At 41.9% G+C, this 24,588-nt stretch overlaps 1 protein-coding gene across 1 annotated transcript; it reads right to left on the reverse strand.

Moving 5' to 3' along the window:
* Positions 1-14,419: 14,419 nt before the first annotated feature.
* On the reverse strand, positions 14,420-22,803 carry LOC143367043 (uncharacterized). Its single transcript, XM_076808656.1, has 2 exons — positions 21,900-22,803; positions 14,420-17,918 (listed from the first exon to the last, which is right to left on the reverse strand). The coding sequence occupies exon 2, from the start codon at positions 15,985-15,987 to the stop codon at positions 15,208-15,210; it is 780 nt and encodes a 259-aa protein (XP_076664771.1). The 5' UTR covers positions 15,988-17,918; positions 21,900-22,803; the 3' UTR covers positions 14,420-15,207.
* Between the last annotated feature and the right edge of the window lie 1,785 nt (positions 22,804-24,588).

The raw sequence follows: 24,588 nt of genomic DNA on the forward strand, positions 1-24,588 counted from the left end.
TGCACAAAATCAATTAAATTACTGCGCTACTTGCCCGCCCTCTCCTGTACCAAATTCGTACAAAATTTCATCGTGAAAATCGAGATGCTTTACGAGACAGACCGCATTCTCCAGTCTGTCTTGGAAGCGACCAGATCTCTGTACCGATACTGGCCGTACCAACATTTGTTGACCTGCAAGGGTTCATCGTTGATGGACGATTTGTTGTCAAGGAAGTGGCTGTCCTACGAAAGGGAACCAATTCTCTCGCACTATATTTTTGGGAGTTCAATGCTGCAATATCTTCTTTCGAAATCTGACAAATCAAACATCCGGTGGTTGGTGGCAAAATATCACGGACTACGGTGGGAAGATGTAGACGTTCCGTACAGTATGGCTAAACAGCTAATTACGAAAGCTGTTGCCGGTGCGACCGATGAAGAAGATGACGCGCCCCATATCGTATACGTTAAAGGGTTGCAGAAACGCGACAGGCTTACCGATTTCCTCGACGAAAATACGAGAGCGGGTGTAATCATTCAGACACTGGACATTGACTACGAGGATATCAAATCTCTAAATAAGCTAAATGTAGTTAATACTCTGCGATGTGGCAGACACGCAAAGCATTGTGCTTTGCAAAATGTATTTAAAATAATTAACTGGTGGTCTAAACGCCAGAGAGAAATGCGTAAATAAATATAATCAATTCTTTTAATGCATATAAAAATGTTTTTCGTCACCCTCCCACCCAACCTCCTGCATGTGATGTACGCTAAATTAAGACGATGGTTGTAATTATAATGTAGAAGTGGTTCAATACACGTTCATAGTGGTATGATAGACGTTCGATAGATGTTCCGAGTGGTTCGATAGACGTTCGATACAAAATCAAAGTGGTTCAATCCACGTTCGACACACGTTCAGAGTGGTATGACAGGCATTCAACACACGATCAGAGGGGTATGGTCTAGTCGAATGATGTGTCCAAAGAAGAAGGGAAAGTGATTCGATTCAACCAAATGACGAGTGCGTGGAAAAATGGGATGGTCAGCGAAGATGAAGGTGAAAACCAAAGGCATCTTACTTTGCAAAGCTATGCACTTCTCGGTTTCAAGATAAGGATTTATATGCGCGAGCCTGGAGATACATAGTAGTAAGGCTAGGCGGGTTCTAGACCAGGTCCTTTGAGGGGAGCGCGGGGGCGGGGGGAAGTGAGGGCGCGCGGGGGAGCGCGGCGGAGAGAAACATTGGCGCGGGGCCTGCGGGGAGTGGAAGAGCGGTTGCGCGCGCACGAGCCGCGGAGTGGGGGAAGCCGTAATCGTGGAGGGGATCAGTCCGGGCCGAACTGCCGCGGAGGCCTCTCCAGACCTGGCCCACCGTCGGAAATTTTTCACAGGGAGGCATTGTCCCCCGAAAAATCTCTTTCAGAACTTGGCCCACCCGAAAATTTTTTCAGACCTAACCCAGGGTGGGGACTATCCTAGAAAATTTTTTTTCCAAACCAATATGCATCAGAAATTGTTTCGGACGATGTAGGGAAAGATCGGCGTTTCTCGACACCGCGTCTTCAAGGGAAAGAGACGGAGCATTACTTTAAACTTAAAATTCTAGGAGGGAAAGGGACACCACTACATAGGGGATAGAATCGCATGCATTCTAAGGCTAACAGTATTTCAAAGCGTTCCGATTTAACGTCGCTGCGTTTCGCGCGATCTCGCGTAATTCGACTCCTCTGGAGCAGCCGTGCAGTGTGATGTCACTTGGCAGCGCGAAGAACGAAATAGAATTATGCAGCGTCAGCAGAAATCTTTTTTTCTCAACGCAGAGAAATAATAATTATTGAAACGGCGAATCTTAAAAATTAGGCGGTGAGAGGAGGAACACGGGTAAATAAAATTGAGAAATAATATATGTTTAAGAAATATATATTGTTACAAATAATAATATGAAAGAATAATATGAAGGAATAATATAGAATATAAAAAAAACATAATTAAAATATATTTGGCTTAATTATCCCACTCGATCACATCATCAGCAAATAGATTAGTTAATGGTAAATCAATAGGAACTTGCACAGGGTCTGTTTGAACTGCAACAACACTAGTCCGAAGCCCCGATACTTTATTCCTATAGGTATCAAATTCAATATTTTCCGCTTTGACGTTTCGCCAAGCCACACTCTTTGGATGATACGCATGATTATTCCAAGATATAGTTATTTGTACATTATCATCATCATCGAAATCGCCTAAAAACGTTTGTTGTTCATATCGATGCATTGAATATTCCTCATCATCCTCGAAGTAGTCGTGTATTGGATTATCGCATTTTTTAAAAACTTTTTAAAAAATGTCGCCATCCTGATTAGCTTCCGCCTCATAAAGTTCTGCACATCGAATTGCTTCGGTTTGAACCGCAACTTTTCGACAGGCCACATACATTTTCGGGCTGGATGAATGGATAACTGCCACAGCAGCGGTGATCGTAGCGGTAGCCGGACGTTTCAAATTCATGGGCAATGAAATAATCTGAAACCGATTTTTCTTATAATTCTCAAAGTTACTAACACAACGATTCACTAAAAATATGGCAATGGAAACTTACGGTATTAATCGATGTATTTCGTGTGTATTGGAAGGCGGACGATATTCTTCAAAGCGATCTCGCTTACAATAACACTTTGATGCGATAGTCTTCGATGTAACTGCAATCCACTCAGATGCAATAAATTTTAAAACGTTTCTTGTAGTAACGTATGACCTGACCAATGCAGTAGCATGAGAGAACTGATTTCACGTAGACATTCCATAATCACACATACGAAAACATATAGCAATAATTATTCATCGTTGCGTTCGTGTAACGTATCGCTCACCTGCATTTTCACTGACCATCCGCTCCTGCCATGCATACATCTTCTTCGAATTATTGATGGGCCATCCTCTCTTTTTTCTTCTTCGAACTCATCGTCTTCCCATTCTTCTTTGGACACATCATTCAACTACACCATGTCACTTTGAACGGGTATTGAACGGCTTTGAACGGGTATCGAACGGTTATTGAACGGCTTTGATCGCGTATCGAACGTGCATCGTACCACTTCTACATAATAATTATAACTATCGTCTTAATCTAGCGTACATCACATGCAGGCGGTTGGCTTGGGGAGGGTGAAGAAAAACAGTTTAAAGATTCATTAATTTATTTTACGTATTTCTCTCCGCGCACCGGCGATGTGCACCGTATGCATCGAGATGCCGATCAACAAATTTGGGGTACCGCTCGAGAAGAGTGGGGCAGCTAGAATGGACTATTACAAATGGAGCGGCTTGCTTCGAAATTATATGCGTGATAACGCTCTTTGCGTGATCGGTGCCGATTTTGATGCAAAATCACCCAAGATACGACGCGTAGCTCAGTCGGTGGCCGACACCCATGCCGTCAATAAACTATACATGGAAAGGAGCATTAAACTTTTGAGATAGTAGCAGGAAGAATTAGAGAGGAAGCTGGCCTATTATGGTATTTAAAATTTACGTTACAGCGAGCTCTTAAATACTGTATATAAAAATTTATATGTAATGAATTGTTGGATGACCAGCTCTGCTAATATTCGTTAGATAGTAATATATATATATATATATATATATATATATATATATATATATGTGTGTGTATATATACAGGGTGTCCCACTAAGGAGTGGACAGCGCGATATCTCTTAAAGTATTGTCGATAAAAATATAAAAAAAATAGGGAATTGCATGGTTCGAGGGGGCCCATTTATTAGCGCGAACGAATTTTGTTTTCGATTATTATTTTAAAAGATACGATGGTCAAGTTCGGTTTTTCAAATGGAACTATTTTTTTTGAAGACCTGAGTTGATAGTGCGTTCCAAGACAAATTCAATAAGCTTTAATGTATACACTTTATTTCCACTGGTTTTTAAGATATTGCGCTTGCAAATTTACTGATTTTCACTGCAAGAAACCCCTCTGGAATGGCAAAAACCGGGGGCGGTCTTACTGACGCCACGGGTGGCACTGCCTGTTGAAATGGATACTTACCTGCCAAAGGTCTACGCCAGAAATGGCAGGCCCAAAGGCTGGACAATTCTTTTCCGTCAGAAATGCTACTTAGGTAGGTATCGTTACTTTTATTTCGCACTTGCTTCTACGCTCGGATGGCCGGTTCTTTTGGGAGGGATGCAAGTTGGATTGGTTAGGTTAGGAGGAGTGAAAGTTGCTAGACTAAATTTCAACCATAGGGAGCAGATTTTATCAGAACTAATCGGATTTGCATCCCTCCCAAAAGAATCGGCCATCCGAGCGTAGAAGCAAGTGCGAAATAAAAGTAACGATGCGCTTCTCGATACCGCAGATGTACCTACCTAAGTAGCATTTCTGACGGAAAAGAATTGTCCAGCCTTTGGGCCTGCCATTTCTGGCGTAGACCTTTGGTAGGTAAGTATCCATGTCAAGAGGCAGTGCCACCCGTGGCGGCAGTAAGACCGCCCCCGGTTTTTGCCATTCCAGAGGGGTTTCTTGCAGTGAAAATCAGTAAATTTGCAAGCGCAATATCTTAAAAACCAGTGGAAATAAAGTGTATACATTAAAGCTTATTGAATTTGTCTTGGAACGCACTATCAACTCAGGTCTTAAAAAAAAATAGTTCCATTTGTAAAACCGAACTTGATCATCGTATCTTTTAAAATAATAATCGAAAACAAAATTCGTTCGCGCTAATAAATGGGCCCCCTCGAACCATGCAATTCCCTATTTTTTTTATATTTTTATCGACAATACTTTAAGAGATATCGCGCTGTCCACTCCTTAGTGGGACACCCTGTATATATATATATATATTGTTACAAATAAAAAGAAAAGAATATAAAATGAATATAATTATAAGATATAAATATAAGATATAAATATAAGATATAAATATAAGATATAAATATAAGATATAAATATAAGATATAAATATAAAAATATAAAATTAAAAGAACAGAATATAAAATGAATATAGAAATAGAAATATGAAAATAAAAATAGAAAATAGAAATATAAAAAAATAGAATATAAAAATAGAATAGAATATAATAAAATAAAAGAAAATAAATATAAAACAGAAAAACAGAAAAATATAAAACTACTCTAAAAAGGGGGAATGTGACGAGGGGGGTGATGGGGGCGACGGGGGCGAAGGCGGCGACGGCGGCGGCGAGTTCCAGTCGCTCGACCACGAGGGCGATGGTGGTGGCAAGCCCTAAAAGATAGGAATCCGCGATATAATATTGACACAACCGTCTGATTTAATCTCACTCGGTATAAATGGTTGAACGTGATAAATGTCAAAAATATTTTTTAAGTACATACCTCGGGGTCACACTCCGGGGCGATTCTCCAAACTCCCATTTTTTTTTCGCACAGAAATCAATTAAGCAGGCAGTCTGACTGTCGTCAGGATTGACGAGCGACTGGTCCCACAGCACTCATACAATTTGTCACCCATGCCTAAAGTTGCATATGTTGCAAAGTACTATAACATGGTTCTTCACCTTCTTCGTCACTGACTATCCTCTCATTCTTTATGCTCCACCTGCATTTTCGCTGACCATCCTCTCCTGCTATGCATCTTCTTCGAATTATTCACTGGCCATCCTATCCTTTTTTCTTCCTCGCACTCATCATTTGACTGAACCTCTCAGGATCAAATATTTACTGATACGCAATTTCTTCGATGCAATTAATCGATCAAGTTTATAATCTCGATCACACTTTTCACACGCTTATGAGGGGATCCCTTTGAATTTGATCCGCAAATTTCGAGGCATAGTCTCGTGAAGCAGGGAAAATACAGAAGGCAGTTACAAAATTGTAAATGACTTTAAGATAAATTTATTTCAATTTCTAACAATTTCCTTTTAAATCACTTCGTGAGACCAATTTCACATTGTAAAAGTAATTGCGGCCAATTTAATACCATTGTCCACGTGATTATCATTAATACGGTCAAGTTAATGTGACATTCCATCATCATGTCGATCTTTTCTTTCGATTTTGTTATCGAGGTAAGACCCTTCACTGCACGTTGTTGGCTATGTTGAACGAAAGCCCAATGCACCCGCTTAACCGTTTCTGGCAAAAGGGGAGAGATATTTTTGAACATCTACCGAACGCCTATCGGACCAATTTGAACGTCTATCGAACCACTTTGAACATCTATCGAACGTCTATCGTACCACTTTGAACATCTATCGAACGTCTATACTACCACTTTGAACATCTATGGAACGTTTATCGGACCACTTTAAACAGCTATCGAACGTCAATCGGACCACTTTGAACATCTATCTAACGTCTATCGAACCCCCCACCCCGAATTTAACTTTAAAATAATCATGATTGTGCCATAATTTTTTTTGTTTGATGGGAATTTATCCGACAGTCACAAATAATTTTCTTCTAAGCAGTGGTCGCCAATAAGAGCTTTTTTCTACGACCCATCGGAACAGTCATCGTAATTGATGTAGTTTGACGTGAACAATTTGTATGGATGGGCAATGTGCCCTACCATACGCTAAATTTCAATGGGCCGAAGATATCACAACTTTTAACGTGTCTTCGATCGCTGTCGATTCGCCCACGGGATACATTCTCGAAATAGATCTGGAATACCCGCAACGTCTGCACGATGCTCATGCTGACTTGCCGTTCTGCCCGACGCGTGACAAAAAATATAACCTAAATGTATGCTATATGACAACAAATGTTTAGTGGCTATTTCGTTCTTTTACGAAACGTTTGTGAACTTTTTAGCATCCTTTCAAAACATTATTATTACGTTCCAACAGTATCTGTAGGAAATCGAGTATAGCATATAGGTTATATTTTCCGTCACGTCGATGACAGAAAATCCGTTCGTGAAATCCGCTACTGAAAATGCGCAGGCTGGATGCGCGTGATTATTATGTGGTCGGCTCCTCGAAGTGACAGAAAATATAACCCGGTTATACCCGATTTCCTAAAGATACTGTTGTGACGTAATAATAATATTTTGAACTAGCTTTTACCCGCGGCTTCGCTCGCGTGGTTTTCATTTATGACAGAATTTGCAGTGTTTCTTTGAGCAGCGTTATTTGAGAAAACAGATCTGTACTATTGCTGTTATTGCAGGGAATGTAACGGAAAGCAACGGATCGCTTATTGATTAGATTATTCATTTGGAAGCAGCGACCGCATTGAGAGCGTTGGGTGCATCGGGTAATGGTTCGTGGTGACCGTGTGTAAAAGTTAAAAGATATGACTACGTAGGTGGTAAAAAACGTGTTATTAACCTTTCCGTATCATGGTCATAACACCTCTCTGTAAACGATGTTAAACGATTTCCCGTGTTCGGCAAAAACATGTAGATTTCGGGCGCTGGAAACACGTGAGCAAGCAACATACAGCTGACCGTGCGAAAAGCAAGCTGTGCCTAAATGTAAGCCGGCAACAACCATCGTCTGGCCCTGTGACTTATTAATCGTCATTGAGAACGCTACTTTCAGGGGAAACTGCAATCTCTTGAACTGGAAAGGTAGATCATTCGGGATTATGGGTATTCGGGGAATAAGTACATTTTCCCCTTTGGCCGCCCCAGTGAGAATGGTGGCTCCAATGACGTTTTTACCGAGTGTCGTAATGTATAACCTTGTTCCATTGCACAGTTTCGGTGCGTCGAGGTTACGCATTAGCAGCACGGGAACTCCGACTTTCAGTTGAAGTTTATGTGACGGTACACCCGAGAGTTCTAATGAGTTCAGAAATTCAACTGGATACGAAGTACTGTCGTCGGAATCCATTAAGGTGTCGATTGAGGTATAGGTCACCACTTCACCGGGGATTTGCTCCAATATTTTTTTGTTAATTTGGCCCACTGTATCATTTCTAGGTGCCAATATAGCCCTTTCGCACAACCAATTCTCCACATTCATGTTATGTTGTAAATCTGGATAAACATTGGCGATGAGATCATTTTCCGAATTTACAACATTACAGAAATCATTTGTGAAAATGATTTTTCCCTCTGCATCCGTCGGAAGTCTTCCTTCGCCAATTTGCAGCAGTTTACTTGCATAGGCCCCTGATTCCCTATCATCATATAATTGCACGCGCATGTTAGTGGTCAAGTTGAGCTTCTTCGCCTTAGCCCATAGCGGCGACGCCTTCAAACATGCGTTTATTTCGTCTGCCGGAGTCCCTCTCTGTATCACAGGCAATGTCTGCCGAAAGTCCCCAGCCAGCAACACTACCATGCCTCCCATCAACGCTCTACTACCCCGTAAATCTTGGAGACTGCGATTTAAAGCTTCGACTGCACGCTTGTGAGACATAGTGCATTCGTCCCACACTATAAGCTTGCATTGTCGCAACATGACACCGCGGCTACTGTTTTTGGTGACATTGCATGTGGGAGTTTCTTCTCTAGCTAGGTTGAGCGGTAACTTCAATACCGAGTGCGCAGTGCGTCCACCACTAAGCAGCGTTGCGGCAATGCCGGAGGAAGCCACCGCTATGGCAATGTTTTTGTCCATGCGAATATGGGCCAGTAGCAAATTTAGGAGAAATGTTTTACCAGTCCCCCCTGGCGCGTCAAGGAAAAAAATTGCACCTTCTCCATTGTGAATCTGCTGCAAAACTACGTTAAGTACGTGTCTCTGCTCGGGAAGAAGCCGCGGTATCGTTTCGGTGACGTGGGTCTGGAGTGCAATGTAATCATAATTGAGTTCCCTGGCAACGTCGTTTGATATTTCCCCGGTGCGCTGTGGTCTGGGCATACCGAATTCAGCCAGATCTTTGCCGGCAATGGAAATAACTTTGTCCTCAATGAGCATCAGGGCTTCGTTGTAGATCATGTTATTGAAAGTTGTTACATCGTGATTGGATTGTTGGCGTCTTCTGTGTAATATATCTTCTGCAAAAGCATTTTTGTATTTTTCCCATAACTGTACAGGATTTGACAATCCACATGTGCTGATTAAAATTGAAAAGAGCTCTCGAACTTTTGCTGGCGAGCGACATAAAACAGCTTCTTCTATTGTTGAATCCCAATGGTTGTCATCCTCTAACAGGCCCAAGACTTGACACGCTTCTCTATATGTTGCCATATCTTGTCCGTTCACAATCTTGATTTCCCGAAAAGTTACTGGTCCCCTCACGTGACTCAACAACAATCGCAAACAGTAACACTCAAAATTGCTTACATGGACAGTATATATGCGCCCAAGTGCATCTGCTGCCTTTACCCCTGGCCAATTTTCGACCGGCGCACCTTGTACACGACGTTTCCACTCTTTCTTTGACGCATTCCAGGTATAGTACCGAGGCACCTCTGCATAAAGCAGCGTCTTTGCAAAGTTGTCAGTCTGACAAAGCTCAAAAAATGCAGTCAACGTTGTTCTTGGAGGCGTCGCCATTCTTTCTTGGAAGTTTTGCTCTGTGAAATATACGCGCTGCCCATTCTCTAAGTGCACCGCGAGGTGAGTAACGGTTGGATACCTCTCGTGCAACGGTAGCCCCAAAAGACGCCACGCTGCCTCATTGCTGCTCACATAACGCCCTGCTCTAAATGCCTGAACTTCATTTCTCGGATCAATATTTACGTTTTCCTGTTGTACAGTAAAAATTGCCTGGTCGCTGCCTTTGTTAATGTACTTACAAATGTACTTTATCGCCCGCACTGAGTTGCAAAACTCCACATTTATATGTGCGTCAAATATTTTTGACAATAGGGGAGAATAGGGAACTATCCAGCTGTTATTAATAACTGTTTCCTCCGTATTGCCACGAATTTTCATAGTTGTAGTTTGCCCTCCATCCTCGGGTGCTCTTCGCCTGTACAGTGGATAGCCATTGTCATTGGTTTGCGTCTCTTTAAGTAGCATTCGCGGGTACTGTTTAGTGCATTTGCCGTCTTTCATGCAGGGCGACGATGGATTATATGAACCACAAGGGCCGTGTATCATATTTTTAACAATTGTGGTGTATAACTGTTTGTCCATGTTTGGATCAGGTAGCTCCGCACTTATAATATCATCAATTTGATTGGGGCGCAACTTTTCCTTTAACCACAGTAGTAGGTGCATATGAGGCAGCCCACGCTTCTGCCACTCAATCGAATACATGAAACATTGCGTATCACCAAAAATCTTGCCTTTAGTGAGGAGAGCCACTAATTTTTGCCCTTTTGTTTTGAAAACTCGTGCTATGAGATCATGTCTGTCAGTTGCTCTTTGGCCAGGCATTAGCTCATTGGTAATTTCTTTCCATGCAGGGTTGCATGTGCAAGTAATGAATAAGTCCGGACGTCCGTAATTTCGAACGTAAGCAAATGCATCCTGTGTGTACTCATGCAAGTATCGTGGGCTGTTTATAAATGACGATGGAAGAATAATCGCCTGACCCAAATTAGTTGGATTTACATTCGTATCTGTTCGAATCGCGTCCTGCAAATGTATGTAGTTTTCAGCTCTCAATTTTCGCTGGTTCAGTGATATATATCTCAGACGCTCACTCTCCACCTTCACGTACATGTCCACAAGAAACTGATGTAAGAGCTGCCTGCACTTTAGGAGCAAATTAAAATCGTTCCTTCGTTGCATTAAGAGAAAAGCGTAAAAGTCCATGCAGGACACTTTTTTGTTCCTCATCGGTTGTCTCGTTGATGGGTTAATTTGTGATATTTCAAAATTGTAGCTTTCTTGTCCCTTCCAAAATATTAATGGGTATTCTAAGGCGTCATAAAATTTGTGTGTATCGAGAACTCTCGCGAGGTTGTCATCGCGCGCGTGCACCACAATATCTCTTGGTAAGAATTCATTTCCCGCAATAACAGCTGCCACTTCATTTACGGTGGGAGCGTTGTAGCGCCTTTCATGTTGTCCTTGAGGCGTACGATCGGCGTGAATAACTACTTTATAATTTTCGTTTGGCATGCTTTCTAGAGCTGTTTTAAAAGTGTGAATCAATCGATTATGGTCATGCAAAACTCTCTGTATCTTTGCAACAGTTTCTCGCTGGACTCCTTGCAAGATTTGACATCGCCTATCAGTTTGTGCTTCTTCGTCACCCATAAAGTAGACTTGCAAAAATTGAGGCAGCTGATTTGCTGACGGAAAGAGTGACCCAATTCTGTGATATACTTTACCCTGTATTGTAAAAGTTGGTGAAAAGCCTGGCATTGCAATAATTCTGTCTGCCCCAAAAGATGTCATGTGAAAACAGGAATTATATTTTCTGATTTGATTTAGAAAACGCCGTGATTCCTCTGTTTCGTACGAAAACAGTGTTTTTAACGGTTCTACCGGCTCCTCTATACATGGAATGGACACTTTGCCTCCAGAGCAACACATCCCCGCCCTTTCTTCCTTCCATGTCAATGCCCTGCAGAATTTACATTCCTTATCCATTCTCCCCATTTGTATAATTCTGTGATTGCCATAATCAATAGTTGCATCGTACTCGAAAGCAACTTTTTCAAACACCCCCCATGTGTTTCGAGTAAATGCTTGTCGTCGCACAGCCATACGCTCGCTATTAGCAATTCGTCTGGCTTCTGTTTCTTCCATATTCTCTGCAACCCTTAAATTAGCTTGACGATCAGCCTGCTCTTGACGGCGTGTCAGTGACTGTTCAGCAATTTCAGTAGCACGCTGAGATGCCAAGTATACAGCGTGCTGCTGAAGACGCGAACGCGTCTCTTCCGGCGTTTCTGCAGCTCTAAGCGCCGCTTGTCGGGCGTTCTGCTCTTGACAGCGTGCCTGCGACTGTTCAGCAGTTTCAGCAGCACGTTGAGATGCCAAGTATTCAGCGTGCTGCTGAAGACGCAATCTCATCTGCTCTGGCGTTTCTGCAGCCCTAAGTGCTGCCTGACGCTCGGCCTGCTCAAGCCTTCTCAGCTCGGCTTGACGAGAAGTTTCTGCTCTTCTGGCTACTGTCATAGCTCGAGCTTTCTTTGAGCTGTGGGAAAGGTTTCCTTTACGCTTACGTGGCATATTTAAAAAAAAAACCGAATCAACATAAAACAAAGCAAATCCATATATGTGAATTCGTATAATCACCAACAAATTCAATCCGAAATACAACCAGAACCAAATAGCAATTAAAGAGCATTCAGAAGTTCGTTAATATGAATAGCCAGTTGTGAACAGAGATTTAAAACATCGAAAAGTAATATTTTTTGTAAGAACTACTTAATTGATTGGGATAATTGATTGGAATTGATCGGGATAAAAGTCGCTTTTATATGTGTTATCTGTGGTCATATACTGTTTTTATATAAAATTTAGGCGTTTAGTAATGTGTACAGTATTCTTCGCTTCTGTCTTGCCGAGAGCGCGGCAAGATGAAGCGGTAAGTAGCTGGTCGGGGTTTCGTGTAAACGCGCGCACACAAAGGACGGAGTATCAGGCGTCCGAGAAACGGAGCGAGACAAATTATTAACGCGTCGTCTGTCTCATACCGGTTCCCCGCTCGCTTTCCCTCCCTCTGACACCCTTTCGTTCCATCTCGCTCTCGTCTTCGCGGGACGGAAGTGAGACAGAAGTAGTGGGGATAGCGCCGAGGCCTTAGTGCGTAGGTCTGGCCTGGCTCTTGGCGAGTACATGTATACTGTATATTCCTTCTCCTACAGGAACTATTCAATCAATCGGGATAAAAAGTATCCTATGTGTTATTCCCGGTCCTAGACTACATGTATACAAAATTTCAGAAAGATCCGTTGCGTAGTTGCGACGTGATTGAGTAACAAACATCCAAACATCCAAACACACATTCGCATTTATTATATTAGTAGGAAGTATGATAAAAAGTTCACAAACGTTTCGTAAAAGAACGAAATAGCCACTAAACATATGTTGTCATATAGCATACATTTAGGTTATATTTTCTGTCACTTCGAGGAGCCGACCACATAATAATCACGCGCATCCAGCTTGCGCATTTTCAGTAGCGGATTTCACGAACGGATTTTCTGTCATCGAAGTGACAGAAAATATAACCTATATGCTATACCCGATTTCCTACAGATACTGTTGGAGCGTAATAAAAATGTTTTGAAAGGATGCTAAAAAGTTCACAAACGTTTCGTAAAAGAACGCAACAGCCACTAAACATTTGTTGTCATATAGCATATATTTAGGTTATATTTTCTGTCACTTCGAGGAGCCGACCACTTAATAATCACGCGCATCCAGCCTGCGCATTTTCACTAGCGGATTTCATGAACGAATTTTGAACTGGAATAATTATGAAACACAATGTTTACGGAGTTTATTACTATTTTATGATGCTTCAATTCCTTTAATGTTCCTGTCCATATAACCGTTGGCTTTTAACAAATAATATAAAAAAGGTACTCAAAAATATTGGGAAACACCGAAGTTATGAGTTTTTTTTCCGCGAATCCTATGTTACGTGCCCCACTGTCGGACGTTACCATCGCAGGCCACCCCGACGCAAAGGATAGAATAATGATTACACGGGTGTACATACGACTGAACTATATTGTTACATAGAGCAATATCGGTTACAACTATGGCGTTCGGTACAAGATAGTCTTCTGGTCGTCGTCCCGATCGTCCTCTCGAAGGTGGCCGACCTTCTTCTATATTCAGCTACGAGCACCAGCAGGCTATGCACCGGCCTAAACCCGGTGCTCGCAACACCTCCCTCTGAAGGAGCGGACGTCTCGGTCGCATTGAATCCTCTTCGGAATCTTCGTACCCCTGCCTGAAGAAGTGGTCGTGCAGTCCCGTGGCTTCTTCAGACATCCGCCTCGGCATTTGCCTTCTCGCTCAGGGGAAAACCACGGAAAAACCCTGAGCAAAGCGTGGGTAAAATGGGACTTCTCGATCTGCCACGACGAAACGCTCCAACTTCTGGTCCCACGACGTCTCGAGAACTCCGCAGCTCCTTGTCCTGCGACGTCCCTGGAACTCCACTCTGGAACGTTCCACGTTGACTCCAACGCTCCGACGCTGCATTCTCCTTCGTGCAGACTCCAGCGCTGCCTCCAGGCAGCCTCCTCCAGAAGGACGTCCGACGACGTCTCCACTGCTTCGGCGACGTTCCCTCCTCCTCGTCGAATCCTTGGTCGCGGTCGACCTCTCCTCCAGGGACTCGTCCTCGATGTCCTTCAGGTGTCCGTGCGAGCTTGACACTTCAATCTCTTCGCGGCTCCGGATTCCATGCAAAAGACACGGAGAATTATATTATTATTAATTTACTTTATAATTAATATTTACTTTAATTTGAGAAAATCCGTTGGAGCTGAAAGAACCGGGAAGACGGAAAGGCGATACGGAACCGATAACAGGGGATCACAGCTCATGAGCATGTTATCGGACCGTTTTCCGATCAATCTGCCCAGCATTCCAGCTCGTCTGCGTTGTCTTCTGGACTTCTTGTCCTCTTCTCCCTCTCTCAGGCCTTGGCTTTCAGATGGCCCCATTCCTCTTCGTGGCTTCTGGTGCTGACCCAGGGGACCGTCCTATGCGTCCTGTTAACGCTCCCGTCTCCGCGACATCTCCTCCAGCCGATCCAAGCAGTCGCACCGCTTGTCCGACTGGTGGTTGGAGATGCCATTTCCCGGCTGCTGTCCACCCTGTTGAGGCGGACCTCTTGGTTTACACAAACCGGGGAGAAGCCAAGATCCACGCCAACAGGGCTAGAGAAGCGGTTCCACGTATGTCCGCGCTCCACTGCGGACTGCTACTCTGTCGTAGCACAGACGGGGAATTCGGGAACGCGTATCCAGGCCGCGGTGGCAGTCCCCCGACACCTTGTCCCTCGTCGTGGGGTTTCGTGCTCTCTGAAACATTTTAAAGAAACAGAGGGCTGAGCTACGAAGGTAGTCTCCGCAGCCCAGTCCAGTAGATTAGCTTAGACTAATCTTCAGACTCTTCGTTCAGAACTTCAAACTCTCTCCTCGAGCGAGAGACTTCCTGGATCTTTGGTCGGCGAACGACCCATCCTGTCTAAACAACTACACTCTTCGGAGCTCTCTCTCATGGGGAATTAGTGACTTTGGATTGCAATTGCTTATTTCACAGCTCTTCATATGCGTTGGATGCACTCGCCGGTGCACTAGTGACTTTGGATTGCAATTGCTTATTTCACAGCTCTTCATATGCGCTGGATGCACTCGCCGGTGCTATCGCGATGTTTTCATCCATCGTTTTATGTACTTTCTTGTGTACACGTAGCTGTTCCTCCTTTTTGTGTGTACGGAGGTTCTCTAATCGGCTGTTGTCGATTGTATCTGCTATCTATAATTTCTGGCAACATGCAGTCCTCATGGAACTTGCTCAGTTTGTCTTCCATCTCTGTTGCCCAGAATCGATCATCTCTCATTACTGTTGTAACCTTCATTCCTTTCGGCGTCCATAAACAAAAATAGGCCCGTTGCCTTTTCGTTATGTGCAATTGTCCTTGCACTTGATAATAGTAATGATGATTTTGATTCATGTCATTACCCTTGAAAATACGCCGTATATTACCAAGTTGCTTTATTGCTTCAGCAGGTGTTAAATCCTTGGCCGATTCAGGACACTTTACTTCCACGATTTTATCATGGTCCACGAGGCCGTCAGGAGTTGCACCTAAGTGAGGCACAGTGTCATCAATGAAGAGGCCACATGGTAGAATATGGATTCCTAATTCTTCTTCCATTTGTCTCAAGACGTTTGCCTCGTTTTCCCTTCCGTATTGGAGAGCAGACAAATTTGGAAGTTGCGGGTACATTATACTTTTCACAGTATTTGCCCGTGGTGTAGTGTTTCGTAATCGGCATACCTTGCCGAAATTGGATGCAGTTAGTATTTTTTTTCTATAACTAATCCACTTTTCACTATTCGCCTGATTGTGAGTTTCCTCTTCGATCTCGCATCGCATTCTTTGCCAGTCATGGAGTATAGCCGCGTGCCTTTTACATTCGGAAGAGTATACTGTCTCTTCCATATCTGGTTTTTCTGCGTTAGGGCCGTAATCCTGGTCGCACGATTGTTTTTTATTTCGAAAGGAGGATGCTTTCGCTTCATTTTTATATTCCCTTGTTTATTCTGCTGCACGCTTCCGACGTCCTTCCAGCTTTCTTACCATGGTTGACAGCTCTTTATCCATTGCCGTACTCAATCTGCTAAACGCCTCTTTTGTATTATATTGGACGACTGCAGCGGAGACTCTGTCCTGATACGAGCCCCCTCGTCCAAAGTTTGTCCTTTTGCCTCCTATGAATTTGGCAATGATATTATTAAAACTTTCAACAGCATTGTTATTTAAACCGTGCAGCAAACTGTCAGCTATAGGGAAAAGTGGCTGCATCGCTTCTTCGATACTCTGATAAATACCAGCTTCTCTCAACCTTGGTACGTAGTCCTCTCTGTTTGGATCAGAGTATTTCTTACAGAAGTATGTTAACTTCTGACACTCCTTGTGTTCATCGAAAACATGACTCGGTACATTTCTCAAGTCTTCCTTCAAATTTCTTACTCGTCCCTCGACTGTTATTTCTTCTTGCAACCGGTATTCTCCAGCTTTCTTTATACCAGCACGCAAGCGGAGAGCATTATTCTTTACGACAGCTCTTAGGTTTTATCGCGGCCTTTTGTTGCGATTTCGTTTATTTTTTTACTGAAATTGCGTAGCAGGTGATTGGTGCATTCTATTTTTCGTACCTGCACCAGGTAGTTTTTATATGGATCACTGTCCAATATCTTTTTGTACACACTGCTATCGCCATCGGCAACTAATATAGTGTATATTAAGCCGTGCATATCTATGCTGCAATTGAAGCCTTCGACAATAGCAACACTCTCCATGCCAGTTGAACTCTGATTACGGCCCCAGTTCTTGAAGCAACGATGCTCGCGCGGTTCTTCCTTCTTCGTACCTGCTATTTGGCAAGTCATGCAGAATTTATTCTTCACGCTGATGTACAGCACTTTCTTCGTGTAGTATCCCACGATGGCTCCTACGCCAGAGAGAGAATTGTAATCTCCTCCGCGGTAGGACCTTTTCATCCAGCTGCCATTCGCGATAACTGGAATAAACGGTAGATTGGATTCTGCATGTACGTCTCCTCTTGATATAGCTAATTCTTTCTCCTCTTTTCCTGCATCTTCCATTTCGCGTTGTGCGGCCACTTAGAGGGCATCGATTAGGTCATTCTGACATTTCTCGTAGATCCTTTTCGTCATACAGGATACGTTCACGGCAGTCAGTATGTCCTCCAGTTGATTATATCCACCGCCCGTCAGCATTGTTGCGGAAACAGCGGCGCGGTTGATATCCATAGTGGCATCACTCTTCCGAAGACAGGATATGTGCTCTGTGTATTTGCACATTTTGCACTCTACATAATACACATTTTCTAGTCCATTCCGTTGACATCTAATTATTTCAAAATGTTCGATGCCACAGCCAATAGTGGAATGTTTTCCAAGATTTTTTATTTGTTCGAAAACATACGGAAAATCAACGAAGTCTATTCCTTCTGAAATTGGATTTTCCGGCTGTTCTGGTTTTGCATTTTCTACCACCCAGTAATCGGCATCGCTTCCAACATCTTGAGTCGTTTCTTCGTTGATGTCTCTTACGGATTGTATCTCATCGCTGTCTCTGTCGAAATCTATTTCTTGCACAATTCTTTCTTCGTTCAACTCGAAATGCACATCTTCTACAATTTCCTCTTCGTCCGGATTGAAATTTATTTCTTCTATAACATCTCGTCCGTATCGAAATGTACTTCTTCTACAATTCCTTCGATAATTGGAGAATTTTCAAAATTTTCATCCGCAGCAGATGTGCTTGGATGTGTTCCGTACGGGATACCTGCTTCCGCCACGGTATCCTGAATTACAGTGAGGCACGCTGTGTTCTTCAATCGTTGCCTGCACGTAAAGAGTCAATAATCAGTAACACGTGGCACATATATAGAAATAAGAAAAATATACAGCAGAAAAGAAAATCAAGCATAGTAAAAGAAGATATACAGTAAAATCTCGATGTAAGCGAAAGCCTCGGAACGATACCCGTGTACGTGTGAGACAATACTAACGCAATCAAAATTTAAAATTTGTATTTTTGGTTCCATTTTCATGAAACTTCTACCAACATGTTTGTTACAATCTCCTAATTAAAATGATACCAAATACAACATAAATCGGACAAGTTTTACTTATCGTGAATACGAATCGTTTATATTTATATAATTATCCAAACCATATTGTGTTTGGTGTCATTTTAATCAGAAAGTCCTCACAAATATGTTGGTAAACAATTTATAAAGAGAACCAAAAATAAAATACTTTTAATTGTGAACCTCGTTTGTATCGGTGTTGTCTCTCACCGATTTTCAATTTCGGATCGGGTTATACGATCGGCCCTCGAGCCATATTACACGCTTCACTGGTTCCAAGAGGGAACACTCCAACTAAGGGTGATATAAATTAACACCAATCATACATAGTCATGATTTTAAACCCTAATCGAGATGTTACTGTGGTTCCTATATTTTTAGAAGTTTGTCGATAGAAGCCTCGAACGTAGGAGAAAAGAGCGAGTGGAAAAAAGGACTGCCGATTGTCTCCAACTTTTTCATTCGCTATACTTCTCTGCGGCCGAAACATATTACCACTAAATATGTGTTATTCAAATTATACCGTGTTTGGTGTCATTTATCATTAGAGAAACATCACAAATGTTACGATGCTATGTTCATGAAAATATTGTTATTGCATTACTGTGAATATCATTCTAATTTATCTTCGCGATACGAAGAAGGACGTGATACAAATGTTCTTCTTAGACAACGTGATCCCCTCGCTACGCAAACCGAAGGACATGCACTTTTGGCCCGTTTTCTTTTCACACGCACACATCTGCACAACCGTCTCTGCTACTCGCAAGCGGAGGCAGCGACAAGCAGACATGCTGTGCTGCGATACGCGGCTGTGTGTGTGTGGACGCACGCGTGCACTTGACCGCGTGTGAAAAAGAATACTTTTCGCATTTCAATCCTGGGTAATTCAACGCAAAATTGGTCATTTTTCGGAGTACCATTTGGGATTTTTGTGAAACTTGCATATGTTGTAGTCTTTAGTGATACATAAATGTATTTCAAAGCATATTTTAAATTTTCAACATTGTGGAAATTGACTTTGTTTCCATTCAATTATAACTGTTGAACTAAGAGAAAGGTAAGAATGACCCGATATGAAAGTGTATAACTGTCAAGACAAATTCAACCATATGGTGTACTATGACTTTCAAGGCCACCGAAGGTTATGAATGAAAGAAATATATAGTTGTATATTGTAGCACGCACGGCTGAGTCTGTCGAGCCGGTGCTGGACGGCGCAGCGTCACATTCAATTAATTTTCATGCCACCAATTCTAAAGTGTCCGCGTTTCTGAAAACGTGACCATAAAGAGCACAAGTACGGCTGTATCCTCATTTTTTTCCAAATTTTTAAATAGTGCCCTGCTAGTATAAAATTGCATTTGTTTAAAACAATTTCAGAAGGAATGGTCTAAAATTTGTTTTTTTTTTTAAGAGACATCATTTTTATTGGGTACTTTTCCCCAGTGTAAGCACTCAAAAGCACATTCTTACCTGTCTCTTTGTTCAACAGTTATAATTGAAAACAGTCAATTTCCACAATTTTGAAAATTTTTAAACTCGCGTAGAATGACCCTCCTTGAATGTCTAGAATACTGTAGAGAGAGAGAGAGAGAGAGAGAGAGAGAGAGAGAGAGAGAGAGAGAGGTATTCAACGAACGGTATTCTCCGATGCTCGCGGTTACTTCGTCGCTGTCAATGGGTCGTAAAAGAGAAGGATAGAATGCAGGTCGTAGCAGTTGAGAAATAAAGCCAGCGCCTCGGCTGCTAACACAGATACACAGTGTTGCCAGTGCAACGTTATGCGGGACCACTTATTTAGCGGAGGGGGAACACTTAAACGAGTGGTGGTAACGTGTTCGTCAGTGACGTCATCACGCACACGTTACAACCACTCCTGTAGATGTTCCTCTCCGCTAAATAAACGGTCCTGCGTAATGTTGCTGGCAACCCTGCAGATACACAACAATCTTTCAATAGCAATAACGGCTCAACTTTTTTACGTTTAATTTTTTCTGCATAAACATTTCTTTCAAATACTCATAACATTTTCTGGTTATGGAGTCATTCCACGCGAACTCGGACACTTTTCGGAGTAACATTTCGGATTTTGGTGCAACTTGGATATGTTGTAGTTTATTAACATATCTCGAAGGATTTTTGAAAATTTAAAAAATTGTGGATGTTGCAGCTCTTTGAAATGTAGTGTTTACTTTTTTCCAAAAATTGTAACTTTTGCACTAAGAAACCGATACAAATGACCTTTGGGTGCTTACACTGGAGATATAAGAGTACCTAATAAAAATTATTTTACTTCGAATTTGTGACCATTTATTTTGCAATTCTTGTAAACAAATGCAGTTTTACAATTGAAGGCACCCTTTTAAAAATTTGGAAAAATAGGAGGATATAGCCCTGTTATATCGACTGACTGAGCCGTGCGATACTCGCAGCGGCCAAGCGGCTATATCTGCTATTCTTATACAGTGTTCTATAATATGATAAGTATTTGTAAAAAACTGAAGAAGGAAAATTTTCTTCTGTTTTTTATACACAACATAATACGGTCTATCATCTTTTGGTGTTCGCGATATTTTCCGTGAATCGAAGGTGACCTTCCTAATAATTTTTATTAGGTACTCTTATATCTCCAGTGTAAGCACCCAAAGGTCATTTTTATCGGTTTCTTAGTTCAAAAGTTACAATTTTTGGAAAAAAAGTAAACACTACATTTCAAAGAGCTGCAACATCCACAATTTTTTAAATTTTCAAAAATCCTTCGAGATATGTTAATAAACTACGACATATCCAAGTTGTACCAAAATCCGAAATGTTACTCCGAAAAGTGTCCGAGTTCACGTGGAATGATCCTATGATGAGAGCAAATATGATATAATGTCGACCATTTTTGGTCGAAACCGATATTACATCGTGTAACGTGTACGAGAAAATCTGTGTGAAAATATCTTGCTACGAAATAGAATTCGCTTTCAGCGTAGTAGTATCCACAAGTGGAGGGTACTTTAGAAGTCATAAACATTGCCCGGACTGGGCCAAAGGTTTCCAGTGAGGCCTGGAGAATGTTTCGAAGAATGCGCTTTTCAATGAAACAATTTTGCTGAAGATACACATGGACGTATATATTGCGGACAAAATTCAACAAAAGAAAAAGCACTGTGTATTTCGTATTCCACGAGTAACTACGTATGCTGAACATCGAATCGCAAATCATTGATGACTGTCGCTAATTTTAAACATTATCTTCTACGTCACATAAATAGAATTTAAAGTGCATGTTTTATCCATTCGAAACTACGTACAACGATTGAAATAGTCGCAACTGCATTATAAAGGAAGCATACCTAACGAAACGCGGATAGTTTGAAAGTTTTATGCTAATAAAACGCATATAGTTTCTGTAACATATATAACGAAATTTAAAATTTCTACATTTCGTCTCATCGGCATGAAAGTTGCAGGAACGTGCTGTTGACATTTTTTCACATCAAAATGAGTCCAAACACGATATAAATCGGATTATTAATTAATTAAATAATGATGAACATGCGTTGCGGTGCGCAGAGCATAGAATATGCGTACGTAAAGCGTGAAAGATAGCTGTGTTGATATACATACATATTTGAAGAATATGAATAATACTATATTATATACAATAAAATACCGTGCTACTACTACTACTACATCTCAAACTATGACTTCATACAAATCTGTACCATAAAACGTAACTTACCTTTCTAGACGTTTTTTATTTTTTCTGGACAAACGCTTTACAGATAGCATAGGGCGCTTCCTTTTTATATCACCCTTCGAATTGCGCTGGTTTCTTGCATCTGCGGCTTCATTCTTTGATTCCATGGCAATGGAATGATCACACACACTTATCAACACTACAGTGACGAACCACGCGGAAATGGAACAATTCACAAATTATGAATATTCCATATATCAATATCCGCGCATCAAATAAAAGCCCGATTGCTTTCTCCGTCTTCACCGTAGTGCTAACGACAAGAAACTGATCAGCTAGCGTTGTCGGTGCATTGGTTACAGATGCTGAGAGGCTAAACAGAAAATGGTGGGAAAGGGACGGATATACGCGTCCTGTTCCTCTCTTTCTCATTAGGATTGGTGGTATGCTGATACATTTACGTAGATTGTATGTATTTCCGGGAATACTGTCTGGTGCTCAGAAATGTGCACAGGAAAGAATTTTTGATTATCCTGTGCATACTCTTTTGACGTATCACCGACTTTATTAGCGAGGAATTCATATTTCGTTCTACCATTATCCTTTCCCATTTGCCTGACGGTGATGAAGGAACACCCGCAAGTATGCGCGAGCACGCGCCGCGTTTTCAAACCTTTGCGCATTCGAACTTTTACGCGGGCCGATGACGCTCCGTTCGGTCCTTGGTGCGAGTGAAATACAAAATCTTGAGGGAGTGAGAAAGGCAATTTGGGCCCTGTCCACCCTTGAGGGTAGCAAAGGCTCGATCGTCAGAAAAAAAAGCGACTGCCAAGCAGTAAAGATCGTAAGTACCTTCGCGCTTGCTATCCCTGTCTTTTTCACTATATGTGCCGGTTATTCTGAAAGTGGGCCACGTCCAAATTTTTCGTTTGTTACATTTCACTTATTTTTTATGTATTCTATCAACGTGATATATGATGAACGTAAAGTTCAATTTCTTTTCTTTTTAAATTTCGACCGATGCCACTTTCATAATAACTGACATACTTCTACATTTTATTTCCAAACCAAGACTGCATTTAGACATATTCCGGGTAAAGCTTCCGATTACCGTCATAGTATTGTTGTAATTTTTTGTGCAAAAACTATCGTGTGAACTGTGATTGTTTGAGTGTCCGCGTGTTTCTCAAGCTGCGTATCGCCATTGCGAGGCTGCCTCGCATGGCACACCTCGCGGAGTGGACAGTCTGGAGACTACCTCGACCATGTTTATTTTACGAGGCATCAGCAGTCGATTTTTCGACGTGCTCGAAGGTGCCTCGCAGCCCCATGATCAAAAATCGCATGGCTCGGGCGACGCAAATATCCTGCTGGAGGTAGCGCGAGACTGTCGCACGCGCCTCCCTCGCAAAGTGATCATGATCGAGATAGTCTCCAAACTCGCCACTCCGCGAAGCGTGCCTCGCGCGGCAGCCTCGCAATGTCGATATGCAGCTTCACGCTCAGAGATTCGTGCATTCATTCCCACGTAGAATAAGAAAGTTATGTTATAGTTTACCCGCGAAATGTCTAGAAAGAGTATATACATTCGAGTGCTATGGGCTTCCTTTAGTTGAAACTGAAGGCAAGTGATGAAAATTAAAGTTTTTAAGCATCAGAAGTGGAAAAATCGAAAATTTTAAAATCACAAATGTTGGAAATTTAAAAATTCAAATATTTTGAAACTTGATAACTTCACAATTACAAATTTTGGAAATGTTTGAATTTCAAAGCTTTCGTACTTGGAAATTGCAGCATTTAGAAATCTGATTCTCCTCATCCGCTAAATCTTGCCTAAAGGAAGCCTATATTGTACCCAAATGTACTAACTTGATAAACGTGTACTCTTCTCAGAGTTTGGCAAAATGTAATCTAATTACAAATCATAAATTACGAAATGTAAATGATTACACATTATTTTCTGCAATCCTTTTTAGATAGTTGACAAAATTGTGGTCAACTACCTAAATTACAGAAAATAATGTGTAATCAATCACACAATTACGTAAATTGTAATTTGTAATTAGTTTACATTTTGGCCAACTATGGCTCTTCTACTACACTGTCAAATTCATTTTAATTACGTTCAATAGTTTCACTGATTCTTCGACTCTTTTTTAGATGTCTGGAAAAGAAAGTAAAGAAAGGACTCCGTCTCTGAGACGGAGACAACAGCCTCCGTCCCCAAGACGGGATTGTGGCAGCCGGCAGACTCCGTCCCCGAGACGGGATCGCAGCAGCCGGCAGACTCCGTACCCGAGACGGGATCGCAGCAGCCGCCAGACTCCGTCGTCGCGACGGAGTCCGTCCAGCAGCCGAACTCCGTCGTCGGGACGGAGTAGCCGAGAAATAGCGGCGGCTTATCGGCAACTCGCGTTGCGGTTGAAGAAGGAGGTATGTAGATACGTAGGCGATACATTCTCACGAAAGTGTGAAAACGTTTACACATTATTGCAGTAATTGACGTAAGATTTATTTTTCATATTACAGAACAGGGAGATGAGGAGGAAAATTAGAAAATCGGAGTATGGAAGAGGAGGAAGAGGTGGGAGAGGAGGAAGAGGAGGAAGCGGTAGGAGAGGAGGAGCAGGATATATAACATATAATTTTTATAATTAAATTTAAAAATAAATAATTTTTTCTCATATTTTTAGTCGAAAGCCTTTCATCCGTCGACCATGAATAATTTTCT

The sequence above is a fragment of the Andrena cerasifolii genome, chromosome 3, assembly GCF_050908995.1.
Source record: "Andrena cerasifolii isolate SP2316 chromosome 3, iyAndCera1_principal, whole genome shotgun sequence".
NCBI classification, from domain to species: Eukaryota; Metazoa; Arthropoda; class Insecta; order Hymenoptera; family Andrenidae; genus Andrena; species Andrena cerasifolii.

Excerpts from the sequence above, each read along its gene's own strand:
- LOC143367043 (XM_076808656.1), bottom strand. The coding sequence starts at position 15,987 with ATGGAAGAGACAGTATACTCTTCCGAATGTAAAAGGCACGCGGCTATA.